The 25,785-nt window shown below is 44.8% G+C and overlaps 3 protein-coding genes across 3 annotated transcripts; all 3 read left to right on the top strand.

Annotated features, from left to right (window-relative positions):
* The first annotated feature begins 437 nt into the window (after positions 1–437).
* On the top strand, positions 438–3,656 carry LOC147101061 (interferon alpha-F-like). Its single transcript, XM_085966703.1, has 4 exons — positions 438–569; positions 744–833; positions 2,122–2,361; positions 2,465–3,656. Exons 1-4 carry the CDS (start codon positions 438–440, stop codon positions 2,564–2,566), a joined length of 564 nt encoding a protein of 187 aa, XP_085822829.1. The 3' UTR covers positions 2,567–3,656.
* A 6,680-nt stretch (positions 3,657–10,336) lies between these two features.
* LOC147101060 (interferon alpha-F-like) lies at positions 10,337–13,555 on the top strand. Its single transcript, XM_085966702.1, has 4 exons — positions 10,337–10,468; positions 10,643–10,732; positions 12,021–12,260; positions 12,364–13,555. Exons 1-4 carry the CDS (start codon positions 10,337–10,339, stop codon positions 12,463–12,465), a joined length of 564 nt encoding a protein of 187 aa, XP_085822828.1. The 3' UTR covers positions 12,466–13,555.
* Positions 13,556–20,234: 6,679 nt separating this feature from the next.
* On the top strand, positions 20,235–23,453 carry LOC147101059 (interferon alpha-F-like). The gene is made up of 4 exons (XM_085966701.1): positions 20,235–20,366; positions 20,541–20,630; positions 21,919–22,158; positions 22,262–23,453. Exons 1-4 carry the CDS (start codon positions 20,235–20,237, stop codon positions 22,361–22,363), a joined length of 564 nt encoding a protein of 187 aa, XP_085822827.1. The 3' UTR covers positions 22,364–23,453.
* Positions 23,454–25,785: the final 2,332 nt, after the last annotated feature.

The raw sequence follows: 25,785 nt of genomic DNA, 5'->3' as shown, positions 1-25,785 counted from the left end.
ACGCGGGCTCGACGGGCCGAGTGGCCTGTTTCTGCGCTGTAACCATTCTCTGTTTCAATGAATCTATGGTTAGGACCTTCTCTCGGGGATTTTCCAGTCGCTGGTTCAGGAATCTCCAGCTTTTGAATTCCTTACCTCAGAAAGGAACCGCACAAACTATTGCTCTCCTGCAGCTCTTCCAACACTCCTGCAGCCCGATTTCACTTTTGGATTGTAATGGCCCACATCGCCAGTCCCTCCTCCTAAAGTGACAGCTCCCACAGTGTCCAGCCGCACACCCACACTCGACAACACAACTGGTCGCTCCGGGATCACAAGCGGCTGCATTTCGACTTCCAGAGTTTCATTCAGTGAACAAGAACCGTTTTCTGAGCTGAACTCGAATCCGCTCGGTTTCTTATCCTTCAGATCGGTGCTTTGCCTTGGCTCGGTCCAGCATGGCTTTGGCGAGTGTTTGGAGATGTTGGATTGTGTTGGTCTTGTTGCCCGGGACCCTGAGTCTGGGCTGTGAGAAGCTGCAGTTACAGCAAGTTCTCAACACAGAGACTCTGAGCAAACTGAATGAAATGGTGAGTTTAACCTGCATTCAGAGCCGGATCCGAACCATATACTCTGTGCTTGTTGTGGAAAGTTATATCAGGAGAAAATGTTTGATGTGTTTGTAATTTTACGCAATTAATAGGCAGCGATTCTCCAGTATTTCAAGGGAACTGATTGTAACACTGATTGCCTTCTCCTCTCAGGGCGGCCCCTTTCCCCGACAGTGTGTAAGAGAGAGGCTCTCGCTGAAAACCAAGTCCTTGAATCTGGTGAAACTTTCAGAGGGATTACAGGTGAGTGAACTCTATTTTATTTCACTTTATTCAAGCAAAAGTTTTATAGAAAGCATGAGTAAGATAAACACACGGATCAGAATTTTAATCAGGAAATTTAAATCCAGTGTTAGCCGCCCATTGAGGTGAAAGTGCCAGAAGAGCCATTCACTCACTCCATGTCACTCTCTCTAACTAGCTCACTCTCTCTAACTAGCTCACTCTCTCTAACTAGCTCACTCTCTAACTAGCTCACTCTCTCTAACTAGCTCACTCTCTGTAACTAGCTCACTCTCTAACTAGCTCACTCTCTCTAACTAGCTCACTCTCTGTAACTAGCTCACTCTCTCCAACTAGCTCACTCTCTGTAACTAGCTCACTCTCTGTAACTAGCTCACTCTCTAACTAGCTCACTCTCTCTAACTAGCTCACTCTCTGTAACTAGCTCACTCTCTCCAACTAGCTCACTCTCTGTAACTAGCTCACTCTCTAACTAGCTCACTCTCTCTAACTAGCTCACTCTCTGTAACTAGCTCACTCTCTCTAACTAGCTCTCTCTCTCTATCTCACCTATTATCTCACTCCCTTTAACTATCTAACTCCCTCTAATCATCTCGCACCCTCTATTCATTGAAGCCCCTCTAATCTTCCATTCTGGTTCCTAGATGATCCCACCCATCCTTTGAATATCCTTTTACTATTTCATAGAATCATAGAATGGTTACAGCACATAAGGAGGCCATTCGGCCCGTCGAGCCCGTGCCGGCTCTCTGCAAGAGCACTTCAGCCAGTCCCACTCCCCGCCCTTTCCCCGGAGCCATGCCATTTTTTTTCAGGTACTTAACCAATTCCCTTTGGAAAGCCACAATTTTTTAATGCTTCTAAAACACATTTGGGAGCCCTTTAATATCACCCACTAATCTATTCTCATACATTCTCTTTGCGTCTCATTTCCTTTTTCAGTTCGCACCTTCTGCATTCAGCTTGGTTCTCTACTGTATTATAAGCTTAACGTTTATCATAAGCCTCCTTTTGCTGTTTCATTGAAATCTCCATCTTCAGTGATCCGGGGAGAGATAGCTTTGCATGCCCTTCCTTTCCCCCTGGTGCGGATGTGTCTAGACTGCACCAAACGATTTCCTCTTTGAAGGCTTTCCATTGCAAATTTACTGTTTCACCTGCAAATCTTAGATTCCAATACACCAGTTGACTATATTCACTTGTGATTGATGCTTGTCCTTTTCCATAACTACTCGAAACCTAAAAAGGAACAGGTCCCCTCTAACGTCCTTGTGTGTATTGTGCACAGACCCAGGACAGGATCCAGATTGTCCATCAAACACTGCGTCACCTCACCAAGATCTACAGCATGAACCTGGGCTCAGTCACATGGCCCCGGGACAAGGTGGAAAACTTCCGTCTTCTCCTGGATCGGCAGCTCGAGGAGCTGGAAGAATGTGTCAGGAAACCAGGCTCAGAGTCCAGGCCGAGGAGAAACGCCTCAATTCACAAATACTTTAGGAAACTGAGAAAGTTTCTCAAACAGAAGGTGGGAAAATTGATATTTTACTGAGATTACTGACCGTTTTCGTTTACCCAATTCAAACCTGTTCATTTTCTAATGGATTTTCCTGAATATTTCTCTTTCTCAGAGATTCAGTGACTGCGCCTGGGAAATAATCCGCGCTGAAACTAGGGCCCGATTACAACAGATCCTTTTCATAACGGCACAAATCAGAAGAAGAAAAAACTGAAGACTTTCCAAAGGCATATTTCGTACAGACTGGGATCAAAGAATATTTATTTAAAAGACCGCATTTTTTTTTTTAAATTATATTTTAATATATTATATTGTATTGTAATATCGCGATTGGGTGCAAGGTGACTGATGGAGAACAAGGAATGTTTTGATATTGATCCGTGTTTGATCATTTATTTTAATTTATTGATAGTTATTGCTGTGACAGTTGCCTGTGATGAAATGTTAGAGCTTTGACTGGGGCGAGTCTGAGGAAAATCCTGCCTCTGTCCCTTCCTTCAGGGACTGGCAGCTGCGACAATGAAAAGTTTCATCTCAGGTTCTCTCAGTGGGACACCTTATTCCACTCGCTGCTTTCCCAGTGTCAGCTCTCTGGGCTGCCCCACCCGGCTGGCGCTACCATTTCCTCCTCATCTCATCAGGATTGAGTCAAGTTTATTGCTTGACACAATAAAATGTTGCAGATTTTTCACAACGTGTAAAGTCAAAAATGAGAAGGAACAGAAGATTTCTCAATGACATGTTTAATACAGACTGCGAACGATGAGCTATTTTAAAGACCCCGAATTAAAAATATATATATTTTATAAGTAAATGTAACGTATTGCTAATTTTACACTGTTGTCAGCTTGGCTCAGAGGTAATACTCTAAGTCAGTAGGTTGTGGGTCCAAACCCCATTCCCAAATTAACTCTTTTATTTCCATTTAATTAACTTTATGAGGCTCCTTATTCCAGTTGCTGAACTTCCAGTGACAACTCCCTGCACTGGGAATGCCCGGCCAATACTCGGCTCTGTCACTAGCTTTCATGGCACTGATTGGCTCTCAATGGTAGGGTTGCGGAACAATGACCCATGACCTGATCCCTGACCTGCACTGACCTTTACATTTCTGCTCTCCCAGCGGCCAACACTCCAACTCGTCCCGTGTATTCCTAATGTATTGATATTTATAATTGTGACGTCTTCATGTAATGAAAAGTTACAGTTTTATGCAATGTGTAAATAAGTTCAGAAAGCACTGTTAATTTATTGATATTTACTAAGATTTGGGGAATAGACATTGTTTGTCTACACTTTTTGTACTGATTGAGAACATGTTGGTGTAAATAAATTGTTTGCAATATTACATTTTTATTGGAGTAATATTTATTTCTCATTTACATCTGTCAGTTTTCCATACTCACTGTAAATGCTCTGGATTCCTCTATCTGCTGCCTGTGACTGGTACACCCTCACCGCTCGATTCTCCACTGTCTGATATTTCCTCGCCTGTCAAAACTGTGAATTCATTTTGAACCCAATTGGCTCGATATTCTAGGGGAGCGGAATGAGTGGAGAGTGGGACTGAAAATCTCTTATATGGCATTTTATCCTGCACCTTCTGAAAAGCTGTATACTTAACACTGACTGCATTCCTTTAGCTATGTATGTGAGCTTCCTGAAAAATTCAGTAGAATTATTCAAGCACAATGTGTTCTTTACAGATTCATGGTGACTGCCCCTAATGAGCCCATATTTTTCCAACTGTTCACTAATTTCATCCCATACTATGGAGTCCATATGTTTACCCACAGCTGAGGTAAGACTAAAAGGGTTATAATTTTTCCCACCCTTCAATCCTTTGCCATGATACTTGTTTTCAAAGTTGAGTGGAATGTGATGGTTTCTTCTTTCTCTCATTTACCCTATTTCTCACTTCCTTGCACTGCATATGAACTGGACCTGGTGAATTTTCTACTTCCTACATTCAGTCGCACTTTCTTTTTTTTATCCTCCCTTCCCCTTTGCTCCCTTGTTACTCCCTTCATCCTTGCTTCTGTATATTTATCTCCATAGTTTTATTCTACATTCCCCTGAGTTTCCATTTTCACCTTCTTCAGTAACTGTGTCTCAGTGGTAAACACTCTTGCCTGTGAGTCAGGAGATTGTGTGGTTCAAGTCCCACTCCAATGACTCGAGCACAACATCCAGGCTGAATGAAGGAGTGCTGCACTGTCAGAGGTGCAGTCTTTCTGATGAAATGTTAAACCAAGGGCCTATTTGCTTTCTCAGGTGGATGTAAAAGATCCCATGGTGCTATTTCGAAGAAGCGCACGGGAGTTATCCCCGGTGTCCTGACCAATAATTATCCCTCAATCAACATCACTCAAAAGCGGATTATCTGGTCATTATCACATTGCTGTTTGTGGGAGCTTGCTCTGCGCAATTTGTGTGCCGAGTTTCCTACAGTACACCAGTGGCTACACTTTAAAAGTACTTCATTGGCTGTAAACACTTCGGGATGTCCGGTGGTTGTGAAAGGCGATATATAAATGCAAGTCTCTCTTTCTAACTGAGGCATGTCACAGATTAAGGATCTTTACCACTTATTCAAACTCAAGTACACTCTCAGGAAGGAAGGTTTGTGGCCTAAAATATGATTCCATCTTCCCATGATCTTTCACGGGGAGGGCACATGGGTCAGTTTATCCCCACATTTGCCCCCTTTGCATTCCCTACTATTTCATCTTCCCACTATTCATTCCTCTTTATCCCACCCACTTACTCGCATCACAATCCCTACCTCTTTTCATTTGAACTACGTGGCTAGTTTCTGCAACCAGACTGTCAAGTTCACGTAAACAAGACCCATAATAAATATCGACATAGGAATTTATAATTGGCAACAGTAAACTGGAGTTGCCGCTCGGTTGTGCTGGTTTTTTCAGTGCAATTCACCTTAAATCGACGAAACCTGCAGAAAAAGTCACGGAATTTTAAGTGGAAATTACGCCCAGCGCAAATCGAGTTGCTGCTATTTTTTGCGCCACTTAAAAAAACATCGCGGTGGTAGCTGGCCCCGCCCACAAAACTGGCCTGGTCCCCAGGTCGAATTAATCACCATCGGGATTTTCTGCTTATTGCACTCGTTTGCTGACTTTCAAGGAGGCTCCAAAAATTGAACTGATTCTTTTTGGCACAAGGACACTAATCAGCACATATTAAAAACTTTTCAATATAATTTTGTTTTAATTTAATAAGGAGCTGACTACTGTACCCCTATATAACGAACGAATGTTTCTGTATATTATATAAAAGTAATTTTCAATTATTTAAAACCATGTTCCTCACAGGTGCTGGATTGACACTGTGATTCAAAATGTTTATTTATCGTGATAACCCCATTTTCAGCTGTATTAATCAAACTGCGCCCAGTTACCGCTCTTCAACATATCAATGAATAGTTTTAAGGCAGTTTTAAAAAAAATACATTTTCAAACGTTGCCCGATTGCGCTGGTTCATGGCAGGTTCTGCTTTGGACGATTTGCAAATGAGTTTGAGCCGAAACTCGAGAAAAAAATGCTTCTTAAAACTGCCACAGTTTTGGTAGTGGGATGGTAGCGGAGGCAAAGGAGGCAAAAATGGGGATAAATTGACCAATTTGCCCTCCTCATGAAGTCCTACAACACGGAAGCGCTACAACAAATGTGTGACAAAAAGGTGAAATCGGGAAGTCAAGTTATGCAGAAGGATTTGTGCACGAATGTAAGATTATTATATATTGTAGATTAATGTGCTGATAAGATTCCTTGCTATTTCCCTTTATGTTGTCTAACTGCTGGGGTAATATAGTAGCATGGATAGAGGATTGGTTAACGGACAGAAAACAGAGAGTAGGGATAAACAAATCTTTTTCAGGTTGGCAGGCTGTAAATATTGGTGTGCCGCAAGTGTCAGTGTTGGGGCCTCAGCTATTTACAATCTATATTAATGACCCAGATGAAGGGACCAAGTGTAATGCATCCAAGTTTGCTGATGATACAAAGCTAGGTGGGACAGTAAGCTGTGAGGAGAACACAAAGAATCTTCAAAGGGATATAGATAGACTAAGTGAGTGGGAAGTAAGGTGGCAGACAGAGTATAATGTACGGAAATGTGAGGTTATTCACTTTGGTATAAAGAATAGAAAAACAGAATATTTTTTAAATGGTGAGAAACTTTCAAGTGTTGGTGTTCAGAGAGATTTGGGTGTCCTTGGGGAAGAAACACAGAAAGCTCGCATGCAGGTACAGCAAGCAATTGGCATGTTGGCCTTTATTGCAAGGGGGTTGGTGTACAAGAGTAAGGAAGTCTTGCTACAAATGTACAGTGCCTTGGTGAGACCACACCTGGAGTACTGTGCACAGTTTTGGTGTCCAATTCTAAGCAAGGATACACTTACCTTCGGGCAGTGCAACGAAGGTTCACTAGATTGATTCCTTGGATTAGAGATCTGTCCTATGATGAGAGATTGTTTACAATTGGCCTATACTCTCTGTAGTTTAGAAAAATCAGTGGTGATCTCATTGAAACTTACAAGATTTTGAAGGGGTTTGAAAGGGTAGAGGCTGAGAGGATGTTTCCCCTGGCTGGAGTGTCTGTCACTAGGGGACATAGTCTCAGGATAAGGGGTAAGCCATTTAAGACTGAGATGAGGAGGGATTTCTTCACTCAGATGGTTGTGAATATTTGTAATTCTCTACTTTCGCTTTCGGTGAAATTGACACAAGGTTCATTTCCACAGAGAAACTGACACGGACACTTTCCCGGGAGAGGGTCGAGAAAGAAACGATGAAAGAAAAGGCAGCGGGATCCCCTTCGGACTCAGAGTCGAAACGGATTAAATATTCTTTAAAAACAATGTCTGAAAATGACTCCAGAAAATAACCCGGAAACGACAACCTTAAGAAGCAGAGTCTCCGACAGGTGAATCCGAGCGGAGTCAGTCGGCATGAAGCGGTGCCCCTGGGCTGTGAGGCGGGGTCTCTGCAATGTCCACACTCCCCCAATACAGAGCCTCCCTCTACACCAGCTCAGTGCCCCGGTGATCCGAGTCCACACAACACGGAGCTGGAACCGGGCGCTGGTTGGGATCTTCTGTCGGAGATTTCCCACTCGCTGGTTCAGGAATCTCCAGCTTTTCCATTCCTTACCCCAGAAAGAAACCGCACAAATCATTGGTCTCCAGCGGCTGTGCCAAAACTCCTGCGGCCCGATTTCACTTTTCGAATGTAATGCCCCACTTTAAAGCCGGCACCATGGCAGTGAGAGCTCCCACAGTGTCGAGCCGCACACCCACATCACTCGGCAACACAGGCGGTCGCTCCCGGATCACAAGCGGCTGCATTTCCACTTCCAGAGTTTCATTCGGTGAACAAGAACCGTTTTCTGGGCTGAACTCGGATCCGATCGGTTTCCCAATTTTCAGATCGGTGCTTTACCCCGGCTCGGTCCAGCATGGCTTTGGCGAGTGTTTGGAGATGTTGGATTGTTTTGGTCTTGTTGCCCGGGACCCTGAGTCTGGGCTGTGAGAGGCTGCAGTTACAGCAAGCTCTCAACACAGAGACTCTCAGCAAACTGAATGAAATGGTGAGTTTAACCTGCATCCCGAGTCGGTTCGAAATGCGCATGGTCTGTTTGTTGTGATAACTCATGTCTGGAGAAATAGTTTGAAGTTGTATATTACTTGTGCAATTAATAGTCACTGGTCGATCAGTATTGATTTGACGGTATTAATTGTTAGCGTGACTCTCTTCTGTAACTCTTGGTATCATTCCCTGAGACTGTGTAACAGCAAAAGTTCTCTGAACCCTAGAGGGGTAATTCATCCCTGATGGGACAGAGAGAATCAGGTACAGGGGATAGGCGGAATCAGGGGCTGACTAGAGTGGGAAATCAATACTGAGGGGAGAAGAAGAATCTGATGCTGAGGGGAGAGCTGGGATCAGGCAGTGCGTGGCGAAAGAAACTATTCTGAGCGAGAGGAGAATCTGGCTCTAAGCGGAGAAAGGAAATGAGAGACTGAAGAAAGGGGTAATCTTATACTGAGGCGAGCGGGTATCAGACTCCGAGGGAGAGAAAGGAATCAAAGCCTCAAGGAGAGAGGGATTCAGACCCTAAGGCGAGGGGGAATCAAATTTGAGGACGAACTGGAATCAGATACTGAGGGGATGGGGAATGAGACACGGAGGGGCAAGAGGAATCATAAAACTGAGTGAAGAGGGGAATTCAGACACTGAGGGGGAGAGGAAATGAAAAACTGGGGAGAAGGATAATATGAAATTGAGGGGAGGTGACACAGACCCTGGGGGAGGTGGGATCAGACCCTGGGGGAGGTGGGATCAGACCCTGGGGGAGGTGGGGTCTGTCCCTGGGGGAAGGTGGGATCAGACCCTGGGGGCAGGTGGGATCAGACCCTGGGGGGAGGTGGGATCAGACCCTGGAGGGATGTGGGGTCAGACCCTGTGGGAATGTGGGGTCAGACCCTGGGGGGATGTGGGGTCAGACCTTGGGGGAGGTGGGATCAGACCCTGGGGTTGGTGGGATCAGACCCTGAGGGGAGGTGGGATCAGGCCCTGGGGAGGTGGGATCAGACCCTGGGGTTGGTGGGATCAGACCCTGGGGGAGGTGGGATCAGGCCCTGGGGAGGTGGGATTAGACCCTGGGGAGGTGGGATCAGACCCTGGGGGGAGGTGAGATCAAACCCTGGGGTTGGTGGGGTCAGACCCTGGGGGCAGGTGGGGTCTGTCCCTGGGGGGATGTGGGATCAGACCCTGGGGAAGAATTGAAACCAGACACCTTGGAGAAGGGGTGCTCTAATATTGAGGAGAGAATCAGGACTGAGAGAGAATGAGAACAAGACCCTGGAAACTGAGGAAAGAGAGGGAACCAGATATCGACGAGTGAGGGGTCGAGGAATCAGACTTTGAGTGGAGGGGGAATCAGACTTTGAGTGGAGGGGGAGATGAGACCTTGTGGAGAGAGGGGGAATCAGGTACAGGGGAGAGGGGTATCAGCCCCTGAGGAGAGATGTGCCCTGATATTAAAGGGGAAATGAGAGTCTGAGGGCAGAGGGGAAGCAATACTGTGGGAAAAGGCAGAATGTGATGGTGAGGGAAGTGCGGAATCAGATCTTGAGGGTAGACAGAAATCAAACAGCGAGCGGAGAACATATGAGCTACTGAGGGGAGAGAGGGAACCAGACCCTGGTGGGAGGTGGGATCAGACTCTGAATCCGCGAATAGTGTGTGAGGGGAGAATGCGAACCAGACACTGTGGAGAGGGGAAATTATAAACTGAAGGGTGGGGATCAGAAACTGAGGGAAGAAGGACAAGGAGACACCGAGGAAAGTGGGGGAATGTGAGCTGAGAGGGGAAAGGGGTATTAGAGTCCACCATCAATCAATCTACCCGTCTGCCCCCTTAGTGCCCCCGTGATGCGAGTCCATACATGTTGGAGAAACCAATAAAGATTTTCAAAATCCATATTGATAGTATTGATACAAATGTACGGGACATTGAGCTGACGCGGGCTCGACGGGCCGAGTGGCCTGTTTCTGCGCTGTAACCATTCTCTGTTTCAATGAATCTATGGTTAGGACCTTCTCTCGGGGATTTTCCAGTCGCTGGTTCAGGAATCTCCAGCTTTTGAATTCCTTACCTCAGAAAGGAACCGCACAAACTATTGCTCTCCTGCAGCTCTTCCAACACTCCTGCAGCCCGATTTCACTTTTGGATTGTAATGGCCCACATCGCCAGTCCCTCCTCCTAAAGTGACAGCTCCCACAGTGTCCAGCCGCACACCCACACTCGACAACACAACTGGTCGCTCCGGGATCACAAGCGGCTGCATTTCGACTTCCAGAGTTTCATTCAGTGAACAAGAACCGTTTTCTGAGCTGAACTCGAATCCGCTCGGTTTCTTATCCTTCAGATCGGTGCTTTGCCTTGGCTCGGTCCAGCATGGCTTTGGCGAGTGTTTGGAGATGTTGGATTGTGTTGGTCTTGTTGCCCGGGACCCTGAGTCTGGGCTGTGAGAAGCTGCAGTTACAGCAAGTTCTCAACACAGAGACTCTGAGCAAACTGAATGAAATGGTGAGTTTAACCTGCATTCAGAGCCGGATCCGAACCATATACTCTGTGCTTGTTGTGGAAAGTTATATCAGGAGAAAATGTTTGATGTGTTTGTAATTTTACGCAATTAATAGGCAGCGATTCTCCAGTATTTCAAGGGAACTGATTGTAACACTGATTGCCTTCTCCTCTCAGGGCAGCCCCTTTCCCCGACAGTGTGTAAGAGAGAGGCTCTCGCTGAAAACCAAGTCCTTGAATCTGGTGAAACTTTCAGAGGGATTACAGGTGAGTGAACTCTATTTTATTTCACTTTATTCAAGCAAAAGTTTTATAGAAAGCATGAGTAAGATAAACACACGGATCAGAATTTTAATCAGGAAATTTAAATCCAGTGTTAGCCGCCCATTGAGGTGAAAGTGCCAGAAGAGCCATTCACTCACTCCATGTCACTCTCTCTAACTAGCTCACTCTCTCTAACTAGCTCACTCTCTCTAACTAGCTCACTCTCTAACTAGCTCACTCTCTCTAACTAGCTCACTCTCTGTAACTAGCTCACTCTCTAACTAGCTCACTCTCTCTAACTAGCTCACTCTCTGTAACTAGCTCACTCTCTCCAACTAGCTCACTCTCTGTAACTAGCTCACTCTCTGTAACTAGCTCACTCTCTAACTAGCTCACTCTCTCTAACTAGCTCACTCTCTGTAACTAGCTCACTCTCTCCAACTAGCTCACTCTCTGTAACTAGCTCACTCTCTAACTAGCTCACTCTCTCTAACTAGCTCACTCTCTGTAACTAGCTCACTCTCTCTAACTAGCTCTCTCTCTCTATCTCACCTATTATCTCACTCCCTTTAACTATCTAACTCCCTCTAATCATCTCGCACCCTCTATTCATTGAAGCCCCTCTAATCTTCCATTCTGGTTCCTAGATGATCCCACCCATCCTTTGAATATCCTTTTACTATTTCATAGAATCATAGAATGGTTACAGCACATAAGGAGGCCATTCGGCCCGTCGAGCCCGTGCCGGCTCTCTGCAAGAGCACTTCAGCCAGTCCCACTCCCCGCCCTTTCCCCGGAGCCATGCCATTTTTTTTCAGGTACTTAACCAATTCCCTTTGGAAAGCCACAATTTTTTAATGCTTCTAAAACACATTTGGGAGCCCTTTAATATCACCCACTAATCTATTCTCATACATTCTCTTTGCGTCTCATTTCCTTTTTCAGTTCGCACCTTCTGCATTCAGCTTGGTTCTCTACTGTATTATAAGCTTAACGTTTATCATAAGCCTCCTTTTGCTGTTTCATTGAAATCTCCATCTTCAGTGATCCGGGGAGAGATAGCTTTGCATGCCCTTCCTTTCCCCCTGGTGCGGATGTGTCTAGACTGCACCAAACGATTTCCTCTTTGAAGGCTTTCCATTGCAAATTTACTGTTTCACCTGCAAATCTTAGATTCCAATACACCAGTTGACTATATTCACTTGTGATTGATGCTTGTCCTTTTCCATAACTACTCGAAACCTAAAAAGGAACAGGTCCCCTCTAACGTCCTTGTGTGTATTGTGCACAGACCCAGGACAGGATCCAGATTGTCCATCAAACACTGCGTCACCTCACCAAGATCTACAGCATGAACCTGGGCTCAGTCACATGGCCCCGGGACAAGGTGGAAAACTTCCGTCTTCTCCTGGATCGGCAGCTCGAGGAGCTGGAAGAATGTGTCAGGAAACCAGGCTCAGAGTCCAGGCCGAGGAGAAACGCCTCAATTCACAAATACTTTAGGAAACTGAGAAAGTTTCTCAAACAGAAGGTGGGAAAATTGATATTTTACTGAGATTACTGACCGTTTTCGTTTACCCAATTCAAACCTGTTCATTTTCTAATGGATTTTCCTGAATATTTCTCTTTCTCAGAGATTCAGTGACTGCGCCTGGGAAATAATCCGCGCTGAAACTAGGGCCCGATTACAACAGATCCTTTTCATAACGGCACAAATCAGAAGAAGAAAAAACTGAAGACTTTCCAAAGGCATATTTCGTACAGACTGGGATCAAAGAATATTTATTTAAAAGACCGCATTTTTTTTTTTAAATTATATTTTAATATATTATATTGTATTGTAATATCGCGATTGGGTGCAAGGTGACTGATGGAGAACAAGGAATGTTTTGATATTGATCCGTGTTTGATCATTTATTTTAATTTATTGATAGTTATTGCTGTGACAGTTGCCTGTGATGAAATGTTAGAGCTTTGACTGGGGCGAGTCTGAGGAAAATCCTGCCTCTGTCCCTTCCTTCAGGGACTGGCAGCTGCGACAATGAAAAGTTTCATCTCAGGTTCTCTCAGTGGGACACCTTATTCCACTCGCTGCTTTCCCAGTGTCAGCTCTCTGGGCTGCCCCACCCGGCTGGCGCTACCATTTCCTCCTCATCTCATCAGGATTGAGTCAAGTTTATTGCTTGACACAATAAAATGTTGCAGATTTTTCACAACGTGTAAAGTCAAAAATGAGAAGGAACAGAAGATTTCTCAATGACATGTTTAATACAGACTGCGAACGATGAGCTATTTTAAAGACCCCGAATTAAAAATATATATATTTTATAAGTAAATGTAACGTATTGCTAATTTTACACTGTTGTCAGCTTGGCTCAGAGGTAATACTCTAAGTCAGTAGGTTGTGGGTCCAAACCCCATTCCCAAATTAACTCTTTTATTTCCATTTAATTAACTTTATGAGGCTCCTTATTCCAGTTGCTGAACTTCCAGTGACAACTCCCTGCACTGGGAATGCCCGGCCAATACTCGGCTCTGTCACTAGCTTTCATGGCACTGATTGGCTCTCAATGGTAGGGTTGCGGAACAATGACCCATGACCTGATCCCTGACCTGCACTGACCTTTACATTTCTGCTCTCCCAGCGGCCAACACTCCAACTCGTCCCGTGTATTCCTAATGTATTGATATTTATAATTGTGACGTCTTCATGTAATGAAAAGTTACAGTTTTATGCAATGTGTAAATAAGTTCAGAAAGCACTGTTAATTTATTGATATTTACTAAGATTTGGGGAATAGACATTGTTTGTCTACACTTTTTGTACTGATTGAGAACATGTTGGTGTAAATAAATTGTTTGCAATATTACATTTTTATTGGAGTAATATTTATTTCTCATTTACATCTGTCAGTTTTCCATACTCACTGTAAATGCTCTGGATTCCTCTATCTGCTGCCTGTGACTGGTACACCCTCACCGCTCGATTCTCCACTGTCTGATATTTCCTCGCCTGTCAAAACTGTGAATTCATTTTGAACCCAATTGGCTCGATATTCTAGGGGAGCGGAATGAGTGGAGAGTGGGACTGAAAATCTCTTATATGGCATTTTATCCTGCACCTTCTGAAAAGCTGTATACTTAACACTGACTGCATTCCTTTAGCTATGTATGTGAGCTTCCTGAAAAATTCAGTAGAATTATTCAAGCACAATGTGTTCTTTACAGATTCATGGTGACTGCCCCTAATGAGCCCATATTTTTCCAACTGTTCACTAATTTCATCCCATACTATGGAGTCCATATGTTTACCCACAGCTGAGGTAAGACTAAAAGGGTTATAATTTTTCCCACCCTTCAATCCTTTGCCATGATACTTGTTTTCAAAGTTGAGTGGAATGTGATGGTTTCTTCTTTCTCTCATTTACCCTATTTCTCACTTCCTTGCACTGCATATGAACTGGACCTGGTGAATTTTCTACTTCCTACATTCAGTCGCACTTTCTTTTTTTATCCTCCCTTCCCCTTTGCTCCCTTGTTACTCCCTTCATCCTTGCTTCTGTATATTTATCTCCATAGTTTTATTCTACATTCCCCTGAGTTTCCATTTTCACCTTCTTCAGTAACTGTGTCTCAGTGGTAAACACTCTTGCCTGTGAGTCAGGAGATTGTGTGGTTCAAGTCCCACTCCAATGACTCGAGCACAACATCCAGGCTGAATGAAGGAGTGCTGCACTGTCAGAGGTGCAGTCTTTCTGATGAAATGTTAAACCAAGGGCCTATTTGCTTTCTCAGGTGGATGTAAAAGATCCCATGGTGCTATTTCGAAGAAGCGCACGGGAGTTATCCCCGGTGTCCTGACCAATAATTATCCCTCAATCAACATCACTCAAAAGCGGATTATCTGGTCATTATCACATTGCTGTTTGTGGGAGCTTGCTCTGCGCAATTTGTGTGCCGAGTTTCCTACAGTACACCAGTGGCTACACTTTAAAAGTACTTCATTGGCTGTAAACACTTCGGGATGTCCGGTGGTTGTGAAAGGCGATATATAAATGCAAGTCTCTCTTTCTAACTGAGGCATGTCACAGATTAAGGATCTTTACCACTTATTCAAACTCAAGTACACTCTCAGGAAGGAAGGTTTGTGGCCTAAAATATGATTCCATCTTCCCATGATCTTTCACGGGGAGGGCACATGGGTCAGTTTATCCCCACATTTGCCCCCTTTGCATTCCCTACTATTTCATCTTCCCACTATTCATTCCTCTTTGTCCCACCCACTTACTCGCATCACAATCCCTACCTCTTTTCATTTGAACTACGTGGCTAGTTTCTGCAACCAGACTGTCAAGTTCACGTAAACAAGACCCATAATAAATATCGACATAGGAATTTATAATTGGCAACAGTAAACTGGAGTTGCCGCTCGGTTGTGCTGGTTTTTTCAGTGCAATTCACCTTAAATCGACGAAACCTGCAGAAAAAGTCACGGAATTTTAAGTGGAAATTACGCCCAGCGCAAATCGAGTTGCTGCTATTTTTTGCGCCACTTAAAAAAACATCGCGGTGGTAGCTGGCCCCGCCCACAAAACTGGCCTGGTCCCCAGGTCGAATTAATCACCATCGGGATTTTCTGCTTATTGCACTCGTTTGCTGACTTTCAAGGAGGCTCCAAAAATTGAACTGATTCTTTTTGGCACAAGGACACTAATCAGCACATATTAAAAACTTTTCAATATAATTTTGTTTTAATTTAATAAGGAGCTGACTACTGTACCCCTATATAACGAACGAATGTTTCTGTATATTATATAAAAGTAATTTTCAATTATTTAAAACCATGTTCCTCACAGGTGCTGGATTGACACTGTGATTCAAAATGTTTATTTATCGTGATAACCCCATTTTCAGCTGTATTAATCAAACTGCGCCCAGTTACCGCTCTTCAACATATCAATGAATAGTTTTAAGGCAGTTTTAAAAAAAATACATTTTCAAACGTTGCCCGATTGCGCTGGTTCATGGCAGGTTCTGCTTTGGACGATTTGCAAATGAGTTTGAGCCGAAACTCGAGAAAAAAATGCTTCTTAAAACTGCCACAGTTTTGGTAGTGGGATGGTAGCGGAGGCAAAGGAGGCAAAAATGGGGATAAATTGACCAATTTGCCCTCCTCATGAAGTCCTACAACACGGAAGCGCTACAACAAATGTGTGACAAAAAGGTGAAATCGGGAAGTCAAGTTATGCAGAAGGATTTGTGCACGAATGTAAGATTATTATATATTGTAGATTAATGTGCTGATAAGATTCCTTGCTATTTCCCTTTATGTTGTCTAACTGCTGGGGTAATATAGTAGCATGGATAGAGGATTGGTTAACGGACAGAAAACAGAGAGTAGGGATAAACAAATCTTTTTCAGGTTGGCAGGCTGTAAATATTGGTGTGCCGCAAGTGTCAGTGTTGGGGCCTCAGCTATTTACAATCTATATTAATGACCCAGATGAAGGGACCAAGTGTAATGCATCCAAGTTTGCTGATGATACAAAGCTAGGTGGGACAGTAAGCTGTGAGGAGAACACAAAGAATCTTCAAAGGGATATAGATAGACTAAGTGAGTGGGAAGTAAGGTGGCAGACAGAGTATAATGTACGGAAATGTGAGGTTATTCACTTTGGTATAAAGAATAGAAAAACAGAATATTTTTTAAATGGTGAGAAACTTTCAAGTGTTGGTGTTCAGAGAGATTTGGGTGTCCTTGGGGAAGAAACACAGAAAGCTCGCATGCAGGTACAGCAAGCAATAAGGAAGGGAAATGGCATGTTGGCCTTTATTGTAAGGGGGTCAGAGTATAAGAGTAAGGAAGTCTTGCTACAATTGTACAGGGCCTTGGTGAGACCACACCTGGAGTACTGGGCACAGTTTTGGTCTCCTTATCTAAGGAAGGATATACTTGCCTTGGAGGCGGTGCAATGAAGGTTCACTAGATTGATTCCTGGGATGAGAGGGTTGTCCTATGATGAGAGATTGTGTAGAATGGGCCTATACTCTCTGGAGTTTAGAAAAATGAGAGGTGATCAGTTGCAGCTGAGAGTGATTTTGCGACATTCCCTGTGTAACCGGGGCTATCCCGGAGATCCCAAACCTTTTCCCAGCTCCCCCTCAGCCCTCTCAGTCTGACCCGTTCTGTTTACAATCACTCCGCACTTTCGGAAATGACAAAACTCGTCACTTTCCCTGAGACACTTTCGCTTTCGGTGAAATTGACACAAGGTTCATTTCCACAGAGAAACTGACACGGACACTTTCCCGGGAGAGGGTCGAGAAAGAAACGATGAAAGAAAAGGCAGCGGGATCCCCTTCGGACTCAGAGTCGAAACGGATTAAATATTCTTTAAAAACAATGTCTGAAAATGACTCCAGAAAATAACCCGGAAACGACAACCTTAAGAAGCAGAGTCTCCGACAGGTGAATCCGAGCGGAGTCAGTCGGCATGAAGCGGTGCCCCTGGGCTGTGAGGCGGGGTCTCTGCAATGTCCACACTCCCCCAATACAGAGCCTCCCTCTACACCAGCTCAGTGCCCCGGTGATCCGAGTCCACACAACACGGAGCTGGAACCGGGCGCTGGTTGGGATCTTCTGTCGGAGATTTCCCACTCGCTGGTTCAGGAATCTCCAGCTTTTCCATTCCTTACCCCAGAAAGAAACCGCACAAATCATTGGTCTCCAGCGGCTGTGCCAAAACTCCTGCGGCCCGATTTCACTTTTCGAATGTAATGCCCCACTTTAAAGCCGGCACCATGGCAGTGAGAGCTCCCACAGTGTCGAGCCGCACACCCACATCACTCGGCAACACAGGCGGTCGCTCCCGGATCACAAGCGGCTGCATTTCCACTTCCAGAGTTTCATTCGGTGAACAAGAACCGTTTTCTGGGCTGAACTCGGATCCGATCGGTTTCCCAATTTTCAGATCGGTGCTTTACCCCGGCTCGGTCCAGCATGGCTTTGGCGAGTGTTTGGAGATGTTGGATTGTTTTGGTCTTGTTGCCCGGGACCCTGAGTCTGGGCTGTGAGAGGCTGCAGTTACAGCAAGCTCTCAACACAGAGACTCTCAGCAAACTGAATGAAATGGTGAGTTTAACCTGCATCCCGAGTCGGTTCGAAATGCGCATGGTCTGTTTGTTGTGATAACTCATGTCTGGAGAAATAGTTTGAAGTTGTATATTACTTGTGCAATTAATAGTCACTGGTCGATCAGTATTGATTTGACGGTATTAATTGTTAGCGTGACTCTCTTCTGTAACTCTTGGTATCATTCCCTGAGACTGTGTAACAGCAAAAGTTCTCTGAACCCTAGAGGGGTAATTCATCCCTGATGGGACAGAGAGAATCAGGTACAGGGGATAGGCGGAATCAGGGGCTGACTAGAGTGGGAAATCAATACTGAGGGGAGAAGAAGAATCTGATGCTGAGGGGAGAGCTGGGATCAGGCAGTGCGTGGCGAAAGAAACTATTCTGAGCGAGAGGAGAATCTGGCTCTAAGCGGAGAAAGGAAATGAGAGACTGAAGAAAGGGGTAATCTTATACTGAGGCGAGCGGGTATCAGACTCCGAGGGAGAGAAAGGAATCAAAGCCTCAGGGAGAGAGGGATTCAGACCCTAAGGCGAGGGGGAATCAAATTTGAGGACGAACTGGAATCAGATACTGAGGGGATGGGGAATGAGACACGGAGGGGCAAGAGGAATCATAAAACTGAGTGAAGAGGGGAATTCAGACACTGAGGGGGAGAGGAAATGAAAAACTGGGGAGAAGGATAATATGAAATTGAGGGGAGGTGACACAGACCCTGGGGGAGGTGGGATCAGACCCTGGGGGAGGTGGGATCAGACCCTGGGGGAGGTGGGGTCTGTCCCTGGGGGAAGGTGGGATCAGACCCTGGGGGCAGGTGGGATCAGACCCTGGGGGGAGGTGGGATCAGACCCTGGAGGGATGTGGGGTCAGACCCTGTGGGAATGTGGGGTCAGACCCTGGGGGGATGTGGGGTCAGACCTTGGGGGAGGTGGGATCAGACCCTGGGGTTGGTGGGATCAGACCCTGAGGGGAGGTGGGATCAGGCCCTGGGGAGGTGGGATCAGACCCTGGGGTTGGTGGGATCAGACCCTGGGGGAGGTGGGATCAGGCCCTGGGGAGGTGGGATTAGACCCTGGGGAGGTGGGATCAGACCCTGGGGGGAGGTGAGATCAAACCCTGGGGTTGGTGGGGTCAGACCCTGGGGGCAGGTGGGGTCTGTCCCTGGGGGGATGTGGGATCAGACCCTGGGGAAGAATTGAAACCAGACACCTTGGAGAAGGGGTGCTCTAATATTGAGGAGAGAATCAGGACTGAGAGAGAATGAGAACAAGACCCTGGAAACTGAGGAAAGAGAGGGAACCAGATATCGACGAGTGAGGGGTCGAGGAATCAGACTTTGAGTGGAGGGGGAATCAGACTTTGAGTGGAGGGGGAGATGAGACCTTGTGGAGAGAGGGGGAATCAGGTACAGGGGAGAGGGGTATCAGCCCCTGAGGAGAGATGTGCCCTGATATTAAAGGGAAATGAGAGTCTGAGGGCAGAGGGGAAGCAATACTGTGGGAAAAGGCAGAATGTGATGGTGAGGGAAGTGCGGAATCAGATCTTGAGGGTAGACAGAAATCAAACAGCGAGCGGGAGAACATATGAGCTACTGAGGGGAGAGAGGGAACCAGACCCTGGTGGGAGGTGGGATCAGACTCTGAATCCGCGAATAGTGTGTGAGGGGAGAATGCGAACCAGACACTGTGGAGAGGGGAAATTATAAACTGAAGGGTGGGGATCAGAAACTGAGGGAAGAAGGACAAGGAGACACCGAGGAAAGTGGGGGAATGTGAGCTGAGAGGGGAAAGGGGTATTAGAGTCCACCATCAATCAATCTACCCGTCTGCCCCCTTAGTGCCCCCGTGATGCGAGTCCATACATGTTGGAGAAACCAATAAAGATTTTCAAAATCCATATTGATAGTATTGATACAAATGTACGGGACATTGAGCTGACGCGGGCTCGACGGGCCGAGTGGCCTGTTTCTGCGCTGTAACCATTCTCTGTTTCAATGAATCTATGGTTAGGACCTTCTCTCGGGGATTTTCCAGTCGCTGGTTCAGGAATCTCCAGCTTTTGAATTCCTTACCTCAGAAAGGAACCGCACAAACTATTGCTCTCCTGCAGCTCTTCCAACACTCCTGCAGCCCGATTTCACTTTTGGATTGTAATGGCCCACATCGCCAGTCCCTCCTCCTAAAGTGACAGCTCCCACAGTGTCCAGCCGCACACCCACACTCGACAACACAACTGGTCGCTCCGGGATCACAAGCGGCTGCATTTCGACTTCCAGAGTTTCATTCAGTGAACAAGAACCGTTTTCTGAGCTGAACTCGAATCCGCTCGGTTTCTTATCCTTCAGATCGGTGCTTTGCCTTGGCTCGGTCCAGCATGGCTTTGGCGAGTGTTTGGAGATGTTGGATTGTGTTGGTCTTGTTGCCCGGGACCCTGAGTCTGGGCTGTGAGAAGCTGCAGTTACAGCAAGTTCTCAACACAGAGACTCTGAGCAAACTGAATGAAATGGTGAGTTTAACCTGCATTCAGAGCCGGATCCGAACCATATACTCTGTGCTTGTTGTGGAAAGTTATATCAGGAGAAAATGTTTGATGTGTTTGTAATTTTACGCAATTAATAGGCAGCGATTCTCCAGTATTTCAAGGGAACTGATTGTAACACTGATTGCCTTCTCCTCTCAGGGCGGCCCCTTTCCCCGACAGTGTGTAAGAGAGAGGCTCTCGCTGAAAACCAAGTCCTTGAATCTGGTGAAACTTTCAGAGGGATTACAGGTGAGTGAACTCTATTTTATTTCACTTTATTCAAGCAAAAGTTTTATAGAAAGCATGAGTAAGATAAACACACGGATCAGAATTTTAATCAGGAAATTTAAATCCAGTGTTAGCCGCCCATTGAGGTGAAAGTGCCAGAAGAGCCATTCACTCACTCCATGTCACTCTCTCTAACTAGCTCACTCTCTCTAACTAGCTCACTCTCTCTAACTAGCTCACTCTCTAACTAGCTCACTCTCTCTAACTAGCTCACTCTCTGTAACTAGCTCACTCTCTAACTAGCTCACTCTCTCTAACTAGCTCACTCTCTGTAACTAGCTCACTCTCTCCAACTAGCTCACTCTCTGTAACTAGCTCACTCTCTGTAACTAGCTCACTCTCTAACTAGCTCACTCTCTCTAACTAGCTCACTCTCTGTAACTAGCTCACTCTCTCCAACTAGCTCACTCTCTGTAACTAGCTCACTCTCTAACTAGCTCACTCTCTCTAACTAGCTCACTCTCTGTAACTAGCTCACTCTCTCTAACTAGCTCTCTCTCTCTATCTCACCTATTATCTCACTCCCTTTAACTATCTAACTCCCTCTAATCATCTCGCACCCTCTATTCATTGAAGCCCCTCTAATCTTCCATTCTGGTTCCTAGATGATCCCACCCATCCTTTGAATATCCTTTTACTATTTCATAGAATCATAGAATGGTTACAGCACATAAGGAGGCCATTCGGCCCGTCGAGCCCGTGCCGGCTCTCTGCAAGAGCACTTCAGCCAGTCCCACTCCCCGCCCTTTCCCCGGAGCCATGCCATTTTTTTTCAGGTACTTAACCAATTCCCTTTGGAAAGCCACAATTTTTTAATGCTTCTAAAACACATTTGGGAGCCCTTTAATATCACCCACTAATCTATTCTCATACATTCTCTTTGCGTCTCATTTCCTTTTTCAGTTCGCACCTTCTGCATTCAGCTTGGTTCTCTACTGTATTATAAGCTTAACGTTTATCATAAGCCTCCTTTTGCTGTTTCATTGAAATCTCCATCTTCAGTGATCCGGGGAGAGATAGCTTTGCATGCCCTTCCTTTCCCCCTGGTGCGGATGTGTCTAGACTGCACCAAACGATTTCCTCTTTGAAGGCTTTCCATTGCAAATTTACTGTTTCACCTGCAAATCTTAGATTCCAATACACCAGTTGACTATATTCACTTGTGATTGATGCTTGTCCTTTTCCATAACTACTCGAAACCTATAAAGGAACAGGTCCCCTCTAACGTCCTTGTGTGTATTGTGCACAGACCCAGGACAGGATCCAGATTGTCCATCAAACACTGCGTCACCTCACCAAGATCTACAGCATGAACCTGGGCTCAGTCACATGGCCCCGGGACAAGGTGGAAAACTTCCGTCTTCTCCTGGATCGGCAGCTCGAGGAGCTGGAAGAATGTGTCAGGAAACCAGGCTCAGAGTCCAGGCCGAGGAGAAACGCCTCAATTCACAAATACTTTAGGAAACTGAGAAAGTTTCTCAAACAGAAGGTGGGAAAATTGATATTTTACTGAGATTACTGACCGTTTTCGTTTACCCAATTCAAACCTGTTCATTTTCTAATGGATTTTCCTGAATATTTCTCTTTCTCAGAGATTCAGTGACTGCGCCTGGGAAATAATCCGCGCTGAAACTAGGGCCCGATTACAACAGATCCTTTTCATAACGGCACAAATCAGAAGAAGAAAAAACTGAAGACTTTCCAAAGGCATATTTCGTACAGACTGGGATCAAAGAATATTTATTTAAAAGACCGCATTTTTTTTTTTAAATTATATTTTAATATATTATATTGTATTGTAATATCGCGATTGGGTGCAAGGTGACTGATGGAGAACAAGGAATGTTTTGATATTGATCCGTGTTTGATCATTTATTTTAATTTATTGATAGTTATTGCTGTGACAGTTGCCTGTGATGAAATGTTAGAGCTTTGACTGGGGCGAGTCTGAGGAAAATCCTGCCTCTGTCCCTTCCTTCAGGGACTGGCAGCTGCGACAATGAAAAGTTTCATCTCAGGTTCTCTCAGTGGGACACCTTATTCCACTCGCTGCTTTCCCAGTGTCAGCTCTCTGGGCTGCCCCACCCGGCTGGCGCTACCATTTCCTCCTCATCTCATCAGGATTGAGTCAAGTTTATTGCTTGACACAATAAAATGTTGCAGATTTTTCACAACGTGTAAAGTCAAAAATGAGAAGGAACAGAAGATTTCTCAATGACATGTTTAATACAGACTGCGAACGATGAGCTATTTTAAAGACCCCGAATTAAAAATATATATATTTTATAAGTAAATGTAACGTATTGCTAATTTTACACTGTTGTCAGCTTGGCTCAGAGGTAATACTCTAAGTCAGTAGGTTGTGGGTCCAAACCCCATTCCCAAATTAACTCTTTTATTTCCATTTAATTAACTTTATGAGGCTCCTTATTCCAGTTGCTGAACTTCCAGTGACAACTCCCTGCACTGGGAATGCCCGGCCAATACTCGGCTCTGTCACTAGCTTTCATGGCACTGATTGGCTCTCAATGGTAGGGTTGCGGAACAATGACCCATGACCTGATCCCTGACCTGCACTGACCTTTACATTTCTGCTCTCCCAGCGGCCAACACTCCAACTCGTCCCGTGTATTCCTAATGTATTGATATTTATAATTGTGACGTCTTCATGTAATGAAAAGTTACAGTTTTATGCAATGTGTAAATAAGTTCAGAAAGCACTGTTAATTTATTGATATTTACTAAGATTTGGGGAATAGACATTGTTTGTCTACACTTTTTGTACTGATTGAGAACATGTTGGTGTAAATAAATTGTTTGCAATATTACATTTTTATTGGAGTAATATTTATTTCTCATTTACATCTGTCAGTTTTCCATACTCACTGTAAATGCTCTGGATTCCTCTATCTGCTGCCTGTGACTGGTACACCCTCACCGCTCGATTCTCCACTGTCTGATATTTCCTCGCCTGTCAAAACTGTGAATTCATTTTGAACCCAATTGGCTCGATATTCTAGGGGAGCGGAATGAGTGGAGAGTGGGACTGAAAATCTCTTATATGGCATTTTATCCTGCACCTTCTGAAAAGCTGTATACTTAACACTGACTGCATTCCTTTAGCTATGTATGTGAGCTTCCTGAAAAATTCAGTAGAATTATTCAAGCACAATGTGTTCTTTACAGATTCATGGTGACTGCCCCTAATGAGCCCATATTTTTCCAACTGTTCACTAATTTCATCCCATACTATGGAGTCCATATGTTTACCCACAGCTGAGGTAAGACTAAAAGGGTTATAATTTTTCCCACCCTTCAATCCTTTGCCATGATACTTGTTTTCAAAGTTGAGTGGAATGTGATGGTTTCTTCTTTCTCTCATTTACCCTATTTCTCACTTCCTTGCACTGCATATGAACTGGACCTGGTGAATTTTCTACTTCCTACATTCAGTCGCACTTTCGTTTTTTATCCTCCCTTCCCCTTTGCTCCCTTGTTACTCCCTTCATCCTTGCTTCTGTATATTTATCTCCATAGTTTTATTCTACATTCCCCTGAGTTTCCATTTTCACCTTCTTCAGTAACTGTGTCTCAGTGGTAAACACTCTTGCCTGTGAGTCAGGAGATTGTGTGGTTCAAGTCCCACTCCAATGACTCGAGCACAACATCCAGGCTGAATGAAGGAGTGCTGCACTGTCAGAGGTGCAGTCTTTCTGATGAAATGTTAAACCAAGGGCCTATTTGCTTTCTCAGGTGGATGTAAAAGATCCCATGGTGCTATTTCGAAGAAGCGCACGGGAGTTATCCCCGGTGTCCTGACCAATAATTATCCCTCAATCAACATCACTCAAAAGCGGATTATCTGGTCATTATCACATTGCTGTTTGTGGGAGCTTGCTCTGCGCAATTTGTGTGCCGAGTTTCCTACAGTACACCAGTGGCTACACTTTAAAAGTACTTCATTGGCTGTAAACACTTCGGGATGTCCGGTGGTTGTGAAAGGCGATATATAAATGCAAGTCTCTCTTTCTAACTGAGGCATGTCACAGATTAAGGATCTTTACCACTTATTCAAACTCAAGTACACTCTCAGGAAGGAAGGTTTGTGGCCTAAAATATGATTCCATCTTCCCATGATCTTTCACGGGGAGGGCACATGGGTCAGTTTATCCCCACATTTGCCCCCTTTGCATTCCCTACTATTTCATCTTCCCACTATTCATTCCTCTTTGTCCCACCCACTTACTCGCATCACAATCCCTACCTCTTTTCATTTGAACTACGTGGCTAGTTTCTGCAACCAGACTGTCAAGTTCACGTAAACAAGACCCATAATAAATATCGACATAGGAATTTATAATTGGCAACAGTAAACTGGAGTTGCCGCTCGGTTGTGCTGGTTTTTTCAGTGCAATTCACCTTAAATCGACGAAACCTGCAGAAAAAGTCACGGAATTTTAAGTGGAAATTACGCCCAGCGCAAATCGAGTTGCTGCTATTTTTTGCGCCACTTAAAAAAACATCGCGGTGGTAGCTGGCCCCGCCCACAAAACTGGCCTGGTCCCCAGGTCGAATTAATCACCATCGGGATTTTCTGCTTATTGCACTCGTTTGCTGACTTTCAAGGAGGCTCCAAAAATTGAACTGATTCTTTTTGGCACAAGGACACTAATCAGCACATATTAAAAACTTTTCAATATAATTTTGTTTTAATTTAATAAGGAGCTGACTACTGTACCCCTATATAACGAACGAATGTTTCTGTATATTATATAAAAGTAATTTTCAATTATTTAAAACCATGTTCCTCACAGGTGCTGGATTGACACTGTGATTCAAAATGTTTATTTATCGTGATAACCCCATTTTCAGCTGTATTAATCAAACTGCGCCCAGTTACCGCTCTTCAACATATCAATGAATAGTTTTAAGGCAGTTTTAAAAAAAATACATTTTCAAACGTTGCCCGATTGCGTTGGTTCATGGCAGGTTCTGCTTTGGACGATTTGCAAATGAGTTTGAGCCGAAACTCGAGAAAAAAATGCTTCTTAAAACTGCCACAGTTTTGGTAGTGGGATGGTAGCGGAGGCAAAGGAGGCAAAAATGGGGATAAATT

This window comes from Somniosus microcephalus, chromosome 24, assembly GCF_052327205.1.
Source record: "Somniosus microcephalus isolate GS21.2 chromosome 24, FLI_Smic_1.0, whole genome shotgun sequence".
In the NCBI taxonomy this organism is placed as follows: domain Eukaryota; kingdom Metazoa; phylum Chordata; class Chondrichthyes; order Squaliformes; family Somniosidae; genus Somniosus; species Somniosus microcephalus.
This window is presented reverse-complemented; position numbering and strand designations above follow the sequence as displayed.